Below are 15,679 nucleotides of genomic sequence, written 5' to 3' on the forward strand. Positions count from 1 at the left end.
TTGACCGCTTAAATGGTGCGTACCATTTTATTTGGGATTTCGAAACATGTCGTGGAAGAAGAAAATTGGACGTCAATTTAAAAGTGTGCAATAGAACGATGGAAATATTCATAGGTCGGACATTTTTAGTTTCAAAAACATTTCTAAATTATATTGTTTCTTTATGTTGGCTAAAACAGATTCATTTTCTTGATAGCCCAATTGATGTTAAAGATTTAATTGGTCCAAACCCCTAAAACCTCTACATAGTCTTGTAAATTAAGCTGGTTAACGACTAGCTGAAAAAATAAATAAATTTTGTAACCACGACAATTATCATTTATTTTTAACGATAAGACTGTTTTACGTTTACAAATTTTAACCCTTAGTTATCCACAGCCGAATAAACACCTTCCCGATACCGTACTACCTCCTTCTCCTTGCGTCGATAATCCTCAATGCTGAGGGCCGTGGCCTCCTCTAATAACTTTCTATTGAATTATCCTACGCCACTCCTACAATTGATATCTTAACTCATTTAAATCGAAATGAGTACTGAAACTTCGTTAAGCAGTTTTTTTTCCTGCGGAACCCGATCACGTTGTTCACAGTTCGCGATTACCGGCAATTTATTAGAGCCTCACTGATCGAAGTGTAACGGCGTGGCTTGATGACGTCATGTCCAATTTGGACTTTCCCATTAAATGTTTCCGTATTTCCTTACATATTTTTATTTATAACTAGCTGACCCAGCAGACTTCATAATGCCTCAATCGATAAATAAGAGACCTAAACTTTTGTATGAAATAAACTTAAAACAAACAAAAGGAATCCGTCCGACGGAGGGGACATAACAGGAAAAACAAAATTGCTATTTTTATTTAATACCGAGCATTTTCATATTTATTAATCTTTTAAACCTTCTCTGGACTTCCACAAATAATTCAAGACCAAAATTAGCCAAATCGGTCCAGCCGTTCTCGAGTTTTAGCGAGCCTAACGAACAGCAATTCTTTTTTATATATATAGAAGAAGAAGATAGAAGAAGAAGAATTTATAATTTTTGTATAGTCCACATAACCAAGGATCATGACCCGTCTGACGACTAATCATGGGCAAAAGCGGACAATTCGAACTGTGAAGTGTAATTTTTATTTGTTGCCCTCGTAGACGAGAATACGGCCCACCTGATAGTGAGTGGTTACTATCGCCCATGGACTTCAGGAATGCCAGGGGCAGAGCCAAGCCGCTGCCTACAAATGTCGAAACGCTGAGAATATGAGATTGAAGTCTCAATTTATATTAGGAAGAAATATGATATGATATATCAGATAGTGGAGAAACACAACACAGCCAGCCACCAGCTGGATATATAATAAATAGTTTCTAATATAATAATCTCTAAACAGATTTTGTATTATAACATTCTTGCTGTTTTACATAATCACGATAAATTAACAAGAAATCGAGTACGTCCATTAAAAACTTCCCACCAATAATTATTAATTTATTTATTTAGTTACACCAACAAAGGGATCATCAATACAAAACTGACAATTTCACAATTACCTACTACATGATGTTAACTCAATTATTATAAGTAAAACTTGATTACATTTAATTAATTATGGTTAGGTTATAATTAGTTGGGAAATTAAGGATGGAAATTAGTTCAGCGAAATCGGACAACTTCGAATGAACATTGACGGAGACCGCGCTACCGTTGACATTATTACTACAATAATGATTCTGTCAGAGCAAGCATCCAAATCCAAGCGAACGGGGTAACTAATAAACGGTTTATATTGAAGCACATTAATAACAGGCCACGAAACTATAAAGTTACAGACTGATTACGTGGACGACAAAGCCACTTTACGAAAATTTAGAATTTCCAAAAAAAGAGTGTTAGCAACTACCCACAAATTAGCGATTAAGATGGCTCGGTATTATTACCGGGTTTACACTACCGCGATTCTTTGGCGTGAAACATGTGAATAGCGTTCTTACGACGAACCAAGGCCATTTCATGCCAGCATCTAATTAACCATGAACGACAATTGACATACTGATTTTATCTTTCTCTGACGAATGCTTTTGTGGGACTTCTTTTCATAGTGTAAGGTTTGTTGTAAAATAATTAAAATTTGTTAATGTTAAGGCAATTTTCGGATTGCCAAATAGCAACACTGCTGGTGGGAGCAATTACAGTAGTGGGGACGTGACATAATAAAAAAGGCGGTAGTCTGAAAAAACGGGACAGAACGCAGTGTATTCAGTAGTGAGCAGATATCTAAAGATTGTACAAGTGGAGTTACAAATAAAGCAATACAGAATTAAGTGAACTATTGCAATCTGTGTATTTATTTCCTGGCTTTGGAACCCGAGTCTTACAATAGTATGACGTCATTATCTTCTGTTTCTTCTCAGTCGTATGTATCACTCTTGACAGAGTGGTCGTGACCGTCATGTGGTGTTGGAGGGTGTAGGCTTGACGGGTCTCAGGATGTCCCGTCATCTCTTCGCCTCTGCGTCCCCCATTTAGTGGGTTAAAATAACAGTAACTATCCAACGGGGATTTAGGGGACCTCTCACTGTAGTTTTAATGTGGTTGGTCCACCGCGTTGGCGATTGGTTTGTGAATAAATGTTTGCGTCAAATTTCGAAAATCTGAACTGGGCGTCTTGGGCATGACGTGGAAGGACTTAGAACAGACTGCCTAAGACCGATGCAAATGGAAGAATTTGTTTCGAGCCCTACACCCCAGCAGAGGGTAATAGGAAAGAAAAAAGAGAACTTTTTTTTCCTACCTAAGCTGATAGCCTTGAGAGGCTATTTCAGCGTAAACTTAACTAGTAGGTGAGCTCATGGGGCTCACTTAAACCTGACGACATTGCTAACACGAACCCTAGCAAGAGACGTGCTTCGCAGAATCTACCACCGGATCGGAAACGCGACCCACTGAGAAGAACCGGCGAGAAACTCAGTGGGCTGTGTCTGTGGGTTAATTTACTTGGCGAGCCCTTCGTCGCAAGCGACGGGTTCGACGGGAACGATGACCGGTGTTTGAAGTACCTAAAAGCACCGTTAGTGGATCAGGAGGATCCGAAATGACGTGTTCTGGGCGACGTTAACTGCTTTGCATTCTGTCCGCAGGATCGGGAATGAGAAGTGACTGCATTGGCCACGTCATTACATACCAGTGGTTGTCAAATTTCCGCGACATCACTGAACGCATTGAGCCAGTACCAGTAAGTTTTACCACAGTCTTGCCATGGATTGGTCATGCATTCCGATCCGAGTGGTAAAGTTCGTATTTCTAACACTCCCCGCAATCAAAGGACTTCGAACTAATAGTAAGCACGCGCGGTAGCCAATTAACATCAAATATTCTGTTTAGCTATATCCAGCATTTTAGATACGGTGATTAATATAAAAAATATTGTTTTCTGAGCGTGCCTCGAGTGGGGATATGAGTCGACTATTATCAAAGCCGGCAATCTGACTTTTGGACAATTATTGGTAAATCAGAAAAACGAATTATTGACTTTGTATTCCATTGACAGTCACAAAACTCTTCGGAACGACATCTTAGATAAATAACAGGTTAAGTATTAACCTTTATTTAGTGCAGGTTTTGAACCGTATTCTTTGAAGGAGACGATTATATTCAAATCAATTTGTATTGACATATCAATAAATTTTTTTTGTCCAAAATGCACAGATTGCCACCTTTGATAATAGACGACTCATATGTCCTATCCGATTCTGCAAGTTCCCGATATAGGTAACGAACTGTAGATCTTAAGACTACTGCTAGCGCCATCTATCGCCGAATAAAGTCTATTAAATACCTTAACCCTTTTAGTACTGAGTTTGTTTTCACATAGTTTACACAGAAATTGCTAAAGGATTTTTGATGAAGAGTACCTTAAAAATATATATTTAAAAATCAAATCAAATCAAAAAAGTTTTATTCAACATAAATGAAAGTACATACGTTGTTGAACGTCAAAAGAACTACCGCCAATTCACAAGAAATAAGCCTCCGTCCTGAGAAGAATTGGCAAGAAAATCATCGGGCATTTCTTTTTTTTTTTTTTTAATATTCATTTTTACAATAAGTAGTTATAACATAACAATTATTACAATATTGAAATGCCCGGAGCGAGTAACCCCTTCCCACTTTGTGCAATCTTCTAGATAATCATTGACTTTATAGTAAGCTTTATTGCACAGATGTTCTTTAATAGATTTCTTAAAACTATGTATATGTAGGTTCTGAATCAATGATACATTCGCAGCAAAATAATTTTAAATCGTTATTTATGAATGTAATTAACTTCGTAAAGACATTACACGTGCGCGCGCTAAGACACTTATGTACGTACCGGTCGATATCTAATACCTATAATCAAACTGCGTAAATAGTCTAAATATATATATAATTTTTTTTTATTGCTTAGATGGGTGGACGAGCTCACAGCCCACCTGGTGTTAAGTGGTTACTGGAGCCCATAGACATCTATAACTTAAATACGCCACCCACCTTGAGATATAAGTTCTAAGATCTCAAGTATAGTTACAACGGCTGCCCCACCCTTCAAACCGAAACGCATTACTGCTTCACGGCAGAAATAGGCAGGGTGGTGGTACCTACCCGTGCGGACTCACAAGAGGTCCTACCACCAGTACAGTATATTCTTATACCCATTAAGAGAGAGTCGATCTATCGACGGTTCGCGCTGAAAGGGTTAATCGCGCTACGACAGACATCACAACGCCAATGTCACCACCCGCCTCGTAAATTTCATCAGCTATCCACCTACTATTACAAAATTATTCTTGAAAGTGACAAAGAAATTAAACGAAGTAGGCAGGTACCACAAGAAAGTTTTATTGATTTAAAATTGAAATAATTCAAAATTTCATATTATTACAAAAACCCGGTAAACACTTCAAAACGATGATTCAATGATTCGATACATTGCAATTTCGTCTTAGATTTTAAGCCTCCCAGCGGCGTGTCTAATGAGAAGAAAATCTTTTTAGCTCTTGCATGCACTAAGCCCATAGAGCACATAATGCATGGTTCTCTTAATAAATAAACATAATATCCTGTACACAAATAAGGTGATTCAGCAGTGCCACTTCTAGTCCCATACTGTATCTTGAATTTTTCTTTCAAATCTTCTTTTAAAGTATCGTCAATGTCTATTTTCCAAGCACCGCCTCCTTGTGTTTTCGCTACATTATCTATGGCCAACATTGCCGGATGTTGTAAAGGATGTTCGTGTCTATTATCCACAGCCAGAGTCACTACAGAGTTTATGGTCGGGTCTACGACGACAGCAGCATTGAAATCACTCTGTAAAATATCCTCGTAAGATTTGATGTTGAAGTACCATTTTACGATCTCAAATGTCAAGGCCATATATATTCTGTGGTTCCTAGCTTCGCTCTGTTTGAAAGGCTGGTCACTCATTATTGTCTCAATATAATGATTCGGATGGAAGTTAAGTGACCAGTGTCTCAAGTTTTCCATGTACTGCTTTCTCGTCAACGGTGGGGTTAAAGGTACAGTGGCTTCCCTGAAATATTCGAAGCAATCCTTGATTTCTGGTATATTACGTTCAATGTATTCTTGAATTGATTCTTGAGTGTCGCTGTTTAAGAACGAAACAGGAGATAATAATATATCCTTTTTCCGGACACGCTTCAGGTGAAGCAGATATTTCAATGGTAATTTCTCATTGAGTATTTCAAATAGCTTCGATATGTCTTTAGGCTGTTTTACATGTCCGATAAAGACTTTTATTAGTGGAAGCGTCTGGTAATATTCATCACCTAAAATAATTTGCGGCTGATTTTTTGAGTTAATTATACTGTCTATCAAATTATCTATGCCTGTTTGATTTTTGATCGTGATACTGTTTATGCTGTCATCAATTCTGTTTCTTTTCACCGGAGGTTCCATATCTTGTCTATTGTATTCTTTCTTCACACTGAAAATAAACAATTTCACTGCTGTTTGGTTAAATCACTGTATTCACTATTCAATACACACACGTCACTCTTTTAAATCGAAATGTACTTTTTTAAAATATTATAATATCACATCATAAAATTCTATGAAGAGCTAAATTTATTAAGTTTTAATTGTTAAAATTTTGTCTGCCTTTGGATGCCTCTTAACACACATCAATGGTTTTCTATATAACCATGATGGTGTGTGCATAGAAAAAAACAAATGTTACGTCTAACTTAAATTTAATATCATCGTTTTAAATGTGGTTCTGAAGATGCTTACAAATGGAAACTGGAAGTCAAAAATATTCCTTTAGAAAATAATTTGGAAATAAACTTATTTGATTGGTGTTTGATGATATTATTCATATTGCAATTTGGCAATTAAGATTAAGGACATGATTAGGTTAGATAATAATGAATTACCTCTTTAAACATTCACTTTGTTACATTTATAAAAAAAATTATTATGGTTGTCACTGGGGTAAAATCTTTTTTTTTAATATTTCTGGACACTAGATGACCTGGTGTACTCCACATCAATAAACATAGCTAAACTTAATTTTTTTTATGTTAACTAATATGAATAAACAAATGCAAAAGTGATTGTTTTAAATAAAAGTAAAACAATAATGTAGTGAGATTTTTTTTGGTTTATTTTATAACGCATTGACTCAAACTTAAAAATGTATACTGTAGAACAATAACATTCGAACCCATTAATGAGATAATCCCTTATCTAATATAAAATATTAAGAAAATATTTCACAGCACTATGTGTTTTAATGTATTGAGATTACGAGATACTCATTAATTTTTAACGTGATTGCTCTTTACTACTATTTATTACTATATACTCAACAGGTTAATTTTTTTTTTACATATATTGAAGAATAGATTGTTAATTTAAAATAGCGTAAATAAAATCGTATAGAACCGAATCGGTTTTGTTAATTTGAAGTCGAACCTATAATTATGTAATGTTTAAACCATAAATTTGCATATTCAATTCGTTTCGTTGATAAAATACGTGTTAAAACAGAGAAATAAATTTTAAAGTTACCTGATTTTTAATCCTTCAGTTCTTGTGCCCGATTTCAATCTTTCGGTACAAGATTTTTGTTAAAATGCGGAGTTACTTTGATTTACTATTTAGCATAAAATTCACGATAATTTACATATTCATCAACATTGAAGAGCTTCAATTTGTCACACACGTAAATTATGAAAACTTAGCAGCCATGACAGGTCGGTAACTTGTTTCGGTTTTCAAAACGTGGTCACAACAATAAAATAGAAAAATTGTTATTGGCGTAAAGAATAAAATTGCAGATTTGTCCAATAAAATTTTGTTAAATTAATGTCAAAGTTCTTGATGATCGCACAGAACAAATCAGTTGGGACCATGGAGTTAATAAGTACATACAACTGGAGTGCTGTCTAATGCCGAGAAATCGGTCTCGAAAGAGAATACTTTTTGGTCGCGGTGTCCTTGTCTAATATGGTGACCATATAAAATTTATTTATAGGACAAAATTATACACATGCATCAGTTTTGAATTTACCTTAAGTAATTATGTGTAACCCTATGTAAATACAAAACACGTGCTTGCAACGTTTTATTTATGTAAATTCAATTCTAAACATTGCTTCGTCGTCATGGTGACTTTTTTCGACGGTTTTTTTGGAAGTTGCTGCATTGTCGAAAATCTAGCACTGAGTTTTATTACAAACATCATTACCTCAGTTCTATTACTTAAACTTCCTCAAACTCATGTTTAACGTCCGAATACTCAACCGCGACTTAAATATTATGTTGAACTTAATTACGCAATTCCTACTTTAATGTACTGGCTAAGTGGGTCGTGCAAATTAATATTTGACACACTGAGTGAGACACTGCAACACACATGGTCTGCGCGTATCGGGTGCTCTTTTCCTACATTCACATCTTCAATTGATTTAAAATTGTTTGTATTTTTACTTCTGTGCTATTTTCATGACACGTGTATATTAAGTCTACTAGTTTTAGGAAATAAAACACAATGGGTAATAAAATGAAATGAACTGTAATTCATTTATTTGTTATATGTAGACAATTAAATAACTCTTAAATGACAAGTCAATACACATAACACAATACACATAGTACTTGATCTCTATTTACAAAATATTGGTTATATTATTATTATTAAGTTCAGTTAATTTTCTGTAGTCGTATAATATAACATTTCCTCTATTTTAAGTAAATTCTTTTTTTTCAACGAAATACATAATTTATTTTAATCAATATCTGAGTGGACCATGAGTATCATTAAAATTTCGCAATTTAAATTTCAATTCAATTAAAAATCGCCATTTTTCTTTAATAAATCTAAAATCGCCTTTATATTTACAATCACTATTTTGCGACTTTTAAGTTTTTGTTTCAATACCTTAACATCTTGTCGTAATTTTGCTTTTCTCAGGGTATTTTTTATTTCTTGCGTTTGAGTACTTGATTCTTCTTGTTTGACCTTTATATAGGACATTTTCCAGAAATTCCAACGTCATATTTACTAGAAGATCCTCCTCGTTCGCTTAACGTCAGGCAAATGATATACATGCTTGCGTGCGACGCTATTCAATACAATAAAAAAAGTTCAAAAAATACCACGTGATGGCTCTTATAATATGAAAAATACATTGCAAAATTATAGTTCTCACGATTGTTTTTTCAAATTTAGTATATGACATAGATTAAGTACAATTTACAAGACAAATGGTATTAAATATCATAATGAGAAAAAATATCTCACATTTTTAAAATATATGCTCACACTAGTAAAATTTTATCAATGAATCTGACATATGGAAGGATATTCCACAAACTGGAGAGGATTCTCGCTTAAAACCACTTACATTAAAAGTGTTCACCATGATTACACGGAAACTTTCACGATTTTCGAAAAAAAACAAGCCACAAGCTGTATCAGTGCCATTTTAACTTCGCACTACAAACGTAAATAGACGCCATTTTTCTTTTAATCCATTCATAGCTCTTTTTCGGTGATGCCAACAATTAATCTGGCTTCCCACCAAATTCAACATGAAAACCATCAGAAATCTACGTACTTACCATTAAATTTTCCATTAAACAGAGTTCTTATTAATATAGAATAATAATTTTTTTGTTAATGAGCTTTATTAATATATGATGTTCTATTAAAAATCAATATATATCATATAATCAATACTTCTTATATAATTTATTTTAATAAATTGTCATCATCAGAAACTAATTTCACCATAACTTTGTACGTTTATTTTGAACCAATTTAATTTTTGACGTTGAAGGAAATTCTAAATTGTAGCAAAATTTTCTAGTTAAGTTTAAGTCACATCGTTTAAATAATATGTGTTTAGATATATTATTGTCATAAAATGTTTAAAGTCCTGTAAAGTGGATTGATTTTCACCTTTTGGATAATTTTCAACAACGCCCAAGCTACTAAAAAATCCACTAACCACTAAAAGCCATTTTTGATAATTAAGACGGGGGTCCAAATTCCGAGATTTTATGGAAAATCCTCTAAGCTAGCAACACTGCTTTTTGTTTGTAAAATATGCGAGAGGGACACCACCACTTAATAATCATTCTCTTTTCAGACCGTTTTTCCTTACATCTTTTGCTATTTAAAAATAAACTTTAAGCCATAGAGATAAAGTATATTTTTAGTTTTTATGTCAAACGAAGTAAGCACTCCAGTTAGAATAGTAACTCTATGGTTGGGACTTAAAAATGCTTCGTTACACGCAGCATTGCAGAACAAAATCATTGACATGTACTTGACTACTGTAGTCTCTAGGCTAATTGGAAACAGTAGCTTTACTATATCTTTGCATGAGTTCGTAAATCGCAGTCACCGCTTATGTACTTATATTTGCGTTCGTTGACAGCCAAAGAATCAAAATTGAGTCAGCAAAAGATTAATCTACCGAACACCCAATCTTCGACAATCGGTATTTTAGTGCCTTTGACACCACTCAACACTAATCTGTTTACATGGACTATAATCTCTTGTCCCCTGAACCAATTAAATTTCTGTTTGGAGAACTAAGAAAGCTCACTGGCCGATGCTTGCGATGCCATTAAATAGTTTTGATCAATTGTGTAATTTTCACCAAGCTTATATTATGTTGAAACTAAGTTCGTTGGAACGTATTTGGAGAAAAATCGATACTAGTCAGTCTAGTTTTTCAGTATATGAGCTTCTGAATATAACTAATTTCCTAGAAGGGAGTAGACCGTTAATATGAGCTTTTAAATACGAGGTGGTTAGAATTGAGGAATCTCAATTCCGCTGTATTCATTTATATGCAAGATATGCGTACAAAAACATGTACAGATTTATCACTTATTTTAAATAACAATCGGGAAAGTTAGAAGATATGAAATATTTTTTATGACTGCTACATAAAACGACACAGGTAAGATCTGCAATCGATTTTTACTACCCCATAGTTCTACGGAAGGCGTCCTAATTCGGAACTTGTAATTAAATCTATAGTAGTAGGTAGGTAAACAGGTAGTAAAAGTAGTGTATACTTAAGGATTTTAATTTCAGCAAAGCAACCCCATCCGAGAGGAGTACATGGGGGTTTAATCCACTGGCTACGGACGCTACTATACAGTCATTTACTACGCAATGCGTACGTTTAATACGCATACATATTTTCCCACACTAATCTAAGTTTTTTTTTTATTGATTAGATGGTTGGACGATCTCACTGCCCACCTGGTGTTAAGTGGTTACTGGAGCCCATAGACATCTACAACGTAAATGCGCCACCCACCTTGAGATATGAGTTCTAAGGTACAGTTACAACGGCTGCCCCGCCCTTCAAAATACTTCAAATCGAAACGCATTAATGCTTCACCGGTGTGACCGGCTGTGGTACGGTGTGGTACCTACCCGTGCGGACTCACAGGTCGTCCTACCACCGGTAATGAAACAAATTATAATTTTGCGGGTTTGATTTCTACTACACGATGTTATTCCTTTATCGTAGAAGTCAATCATGAACATTTGATAAGTACGTATTTCATTAGAAAAATTGGTACTCGCCTGCGGGATTCGAACACCGTTGCCTCGCTACATACGAATGCACCGGACGTCTTATCCTTTAGGCCACGACGACTTTACAATCCTACATCTTCACATCTTACCATAATGTTAATGACTTTAATGTTACTGACGTAATTCACGATCTTTGAATTATCGTTTTATCTTTTCATTGGAATTGTGCAAATAAATCAAGAGATATTACTCTATAAAAGCCATTTTATTTCTGGTAACCCATTGAATATGTAGAATATTGGATAAGTTTTCGATTAAATAAGTTCTTGAAATGACGTTAAAGACAATATTTTACTGACTCTCCAAAGCCTGATACCAAGCCTGGCAAGTTTCGGTAGTGATTTCACATAACGCTGCAATCGCTCTGCCCGAAGAATCATTCTCTGGAATTAAAAATTAAACGCTATTGACAACGGCACTAGATTCAATTTTCAATAATCTACAGATGTATCTACATAAGTACAAAAGTTTGGCTTTTCAAGCATCGGTCACCATCCTCGTGGGACTTGTCAATCACGACGAAGAGTTCGACGAGCGTATTAACCCATAGACACAGACCAATAAGTTTCTCGCCAGATCTTCCCAGTGGCTCGCGATTCCGATCCGGTGGTAGATTATATCAAGCAGTACACTTGGTAGGGATTATAATGTTAGCAAATTCTCTGAGGTTGAGCCCGTGAGCTCACCTACCCATCCGCGTGAAGCTGGAGTAGCCCCTTAAGCTACCAGCGAAAAGGTGGGGGAAAAATATACAAAAAGGGGACACTAATCTACAGGTCTATCTTATCACTAATCTTACCTATAATACATTTAAAATCCATCTTAATATTTAATTAAACTTGGGGGTAGTAAGTAATATTGAGAAAATTATAGTTAATTTACCTTTTTTTAAATGTTCTTACCTACGTTATTTCGCTTCCCGAAAATCGATCCATTGAAAGGTGGTTTTCTGTACGTTGCTTCAATTGTTGCCAACGTCAAAATAATCACGAGAAACATGAAATAAATCAGGTCGGCGCGCATTTTAAAGCTGTAAAAGCATCAAAATTTAGAGTTTTCAAAAAATACATACTACATATATTTGTAACACACAACATGTCACAACTATTTAAATAGTCATCTGGTCGTATATATACTGTAACATAAAAATAAGAAAAATGAATTTACAAAAAAAAATAATGTAAAATTAAAAGTATTAAGTTTAATTTATTATTTTATTAGGCATTAAGTCCGCCAATGTAAATTTTACATGAAGTGTAATAAATAAATAAATAAATAAATAAATAAATAAAAGTAGCACTCAAAACTCACAGAACCAAATTGAATTAGTGGCTCGTGAGAGTTCTTCTAAGGCATGATGTATGGATTTCAGTTAAATAATCTAAATCGGGAAAGTCCAATCCATTGTTAAAAGCAAAAACATTTAATTCTCTAGGTAGTCACAAATAATCCATGTGCCTTATAGTGACTAGTGACCTGTATTGATTTTATTATGTATATTGCTTAGTGTTTGACCGTCCCGACAATGAAGTCCAATCCCCAACTAAAATATTCTTATTACATTACTTACTTCAACAACTGATAATGGTAGAAAAGTTTTCTCAACTAAAAGCTATGTTGCTGTTGGAATACTGATGACGTTGTCGTCTTTCGCTTGCTTTTATACCACACCACTCACAACCTACTTTATATTTCCACCAAGAGTGCGAGCAGGACCCAAGTATTATTATCGAAGCATAATTTTATTATCTTTCATCATTTGCCAAGAAATTGTTGTGTATTTAGAAAATAATTGAATTATGCATAAAGGCATGCTACTATGAAATGAGTACTGGTCACACTAGCATACTTATACTGTGTCCCGCGTTTCCACTCGCATTCAATTAGAATTTTGGAGCCCATTCTAGCGGAGATTTACTTTGAGTCATTTTTTCATTTCCTGTTTCTGCTATCATAGGGACCCTATGATTATCTCAAAAGTTATTTCTATATTAAAACCAAATGTGACTATTTTTTTTTTTCGTTAATTCGAAACTTTCTCAAATGAGGATTTTATATTTTAGTGTAAATGTACAAATGTTGCAACAATAAAATTTTAATGATATAACCAAAAGCGGATGGAGTAAAAGAAACACAAAAACAAACAGAAAAAACTCTCCTTATGGAACGTAGCAATGAATTTACAACTGGAGAAATAAGCCAGGGAGGGTTGACATTAAGCCGGTGGCAGGTCGTTAAACAAATACCTGATTCCTATGCATGGTAAGAAGACATACCCCACCGGCCCCACATAATGTGGGATAAGGGAGAATAAAAGACGAAGAAGCTATCCTAGGGACAGTGATGTGAAAGGCTCTTAAGATTTTTAACATTAGATAAGATTAATCAAAATATATTTGAATAAGCATACCGTTTTGTTTCTTTTTCACAAACAAAAAAACATCTGGAACAATTTTACTGAAATTTATTTAACACGCGCTTCCCTTAAATCAAAACAAAACAATATCAAAGAATGTAATTTCTCGTTAATAGAACGGATATTGCAATGAAATTGGTTGTCGTAATCAACTTATTTGTCTCCTTAATAGGTCTGTCATTTCTTATCAATATTAAGAACACACTCTGGAGAATTTAAAGGAATTGTTATAGTTTATTACTTTTAAACAAAGAAGTACTTGGGCGTATATTTCTATTGTCTTTTTTTCCTAACTAAGCTGGTAGCTTTAGAGAGCTATGCCAGCGTAACGAACGAATAGGTTAACTCACGGAACCGGAAGATGCTGCTAAGACTAGCCCTAGCAAGAGCAGTTCTTCACAGAATCTACCACCGGATCAGAAACCGACCCACTCAGAAGATCCGACGACAAACTCGGTTGGCTGTGTCTGTGGGTAAATTTACTCGCCAAACCCTTCGTCGCAAGCGACGGGTTCGACGAGAATGATGACCGGTGCTTGAGGTACCTAAAAGCACCTAATAGTGGATCTTGAAGATCCAAAATGACCGACTTAGGGTGACGTCGTCTGTTTACCATTCGGTCCGTACGTTCAGGTATGTAGTTACCGGTGGACACGACAAGAGGGTTGGAGGGTTCAGCTAGTTAAGGCCAACTTTGAGAAGGAAGCTGATAGGCGCATACAGTTGGGCTGGGCTGCGTATGGAAAACTCCGTCATATCTTAAACTCAGCTATCCCGCAATGCCTAAAAACAAAACTCTTCAATGCATGCGTACTGCCGGTCATGACATATGACGCTGAAACGTGAACATTGACCGTAGGTCTGGTCCGTAATTTCAAAGTCGCTCAGCGTGCTATGGAAAGGTGTATGCTCGGAGTTCCTTTGATGGATTGAGTCAGAAATGATGAAATCAGTGAAAGAACTAAAGTAACCGAAATAGCCCTAAAGATTAGCAAGCTGAAGTGGCAATGGGCCAGACATACGTGTGGCAGAACCGATGGCCGATGGAGCAGACGTGTTCTGGACTGGAGACCGCGTACCGGTAAGCGTAGCGTTGGGCGTCCCCCTGCCCGTTGGACCGATGACTTGCGGCGATATGCTGGGAGAGATTGGATGCGGAAGGCAGAGAAACGTTCATTGTGGCGGACTATGGGAGAGGCCTACATCCAGCAGCGGAGAGATACAGGCTGATGATGTATGATGTAAATGAGGGATGCGGAGACGAAGAGATGGCGAGACATTGTGAGACGCGTCAAGGCTACTCCTTCCAACACTACATGATGATCACGATCACTCTGTCAATAGTCAAATGGTTGAGAAGAAGAAACGGAAGAACGACCAAAAGTGCCCAACTGGTCTCAAGGATCTCAAGATGTCCCATAACCTAAATACCGTAACCCACCTTGAAGCGTAAATTCGAAGTCTCATATTTATCGTAGAAGGGCTACCCCACTTTGCAAACCTAAGTCCTGTTTGGCCCAAAAATAGGCAGAATTTTTTCGACCTACTCCTAACCTAGCCAGATAGATGGCTTACTAAACGCATTTATTAAACTACATATTTGCGTTTTGATCTATTATATCACTATATTATTTCTTGTTCTTGGATATCGTCCGTGGGTTTATATTGTTTGAGATGATCCCGTCATCTCGTTTTCAACTGAAGCCGTCCGAGACCGGAGTAGAGTTTATCCTTATTTACCTCCTCCTCCTTGCGTCGTGTTCCTCAGTGCTGAAGGTCCTGACCTTCACGGAGCACTTTTATTGGACTACGTTCCTCTATTCCCTCCTATCCTCTGCACAGTGGATAGCGACATTGATGCTAGAGTCCAACGTTGTCTTCATTTGATTGGATCAGTGCATAGAGTTACGCCCGCTAGGGCTCTTTCCTTCCATTATGCCGGTGATGAGTAGTCTTTCATCCACAGTTCCAGATATCATTTTTGCCATTTACTATCCAGCTTTGAAATTAACTTCCACGATATTTTCTGAGCGCGAAAAATAGCAGTGAGCAGCAGCTTGACTGTGTCCCTGGCATTTCTAACAAGCATGTCGGGCTGTAACCACTCATTCACAGGTGGGCCGCAAGCTCGTTTGCC

At 36.0% G+C, this 15,679-nt stretch overlaps 2 protein-coding genes and 1 long non-coding RNA gene across 5 annotated transcripts in view; all 3 read right to left on the reverse strand.

Annotated features, from left to right (window-relative positions):
- The window catches only part of LOC101735982 (transcription factor CP2-like protein 1), a 204,404-nt gene that overhangs the window by 72,008 nt on the left and 116,717 nt on the right, over nucleotides 1-15,679 (reverse strand). For 2 of the 3 annotated variants that reach the window (XM_062672820.1, XM_062672814.1), the window contains exon 1: nucleotides 7,070-7,469. The exons of the other annotated variant lie outside the window; for it this stretch is intronic. The gene's annotated coding sequence lies outside the window, so the exon portion shown is untranslated. Of the gene's footprint in view, nucleotides 1-7,069; nucleotides 7,470-15,679 lie in introns of those variants that run through there. 3 annotated transcript variants of the gene reach the window in all.
- LOC134200115 (uncharacterized) lies at nucleotides 8,057-9,775 on the reverse strand. The gene is made up of 2 exons (XR_009974874.1): nucleotides 8,908-9,775; nucleotides 8,057-8,625 (listed from the first exon to the last, which is right to left on the reverse strand). It is a non-coding gene; the product is annotated as an uncharacterized LOC134200115 (long non-coding RNA).
- On the reverse strand, nucleotides 11,313-12,762 carry SIFa (SIFamide). Its single transcript, NM_001130886.2, has 3 exons — nucleotides 12,697-12,762; nucleotides 12,029-12,156; nucleotides 11,313-11,509 (listed from the first exon to the last, which is right to left on the reverse strand). The coding sequence occupies exons 2-3, from the start codon at nucleotides 12,147-12,149 to the stop codon at nucleotides 11,418-11,420; spliced, it is 213 nt and encodes a 70-aa protein (NP_001124358.1). The 5' UTR covers nucleotides 12,150-12,156; nucleotides 12,697-12,762; the 3' UTR covers nucleotides 11,313-11,417.

This window comes from Bombyx mori, chromosome 2, assembly GCF_030269925.1.
Source record: "Bombyx mori chromosome 2, ASM3026992v2".
Classification (NCBI taxonomy): Eukaryota; Metazoa; Arthropoda; class Insecta; order Lepidoptera; family Bombycidae; genus Bombyx; species Bombyx mori.

Bases quoted from the DNA above. Each gene is read 5' to 3' on its own strand.
- SIFa (NM_001130886.2), bottom strand. From the start codon at position 12,149: ATGCGCGCCGACCTGATTTATTTCATGTTTCTCGTGATTATTTTGACG. The intron at 11,510-12,028 runs GTAAGAACATTT...TTTTAATTCCAG, and splicing joins CGGGAAGCGAAATAACGTAG to AGAATGATTCTTCGGGCAGA.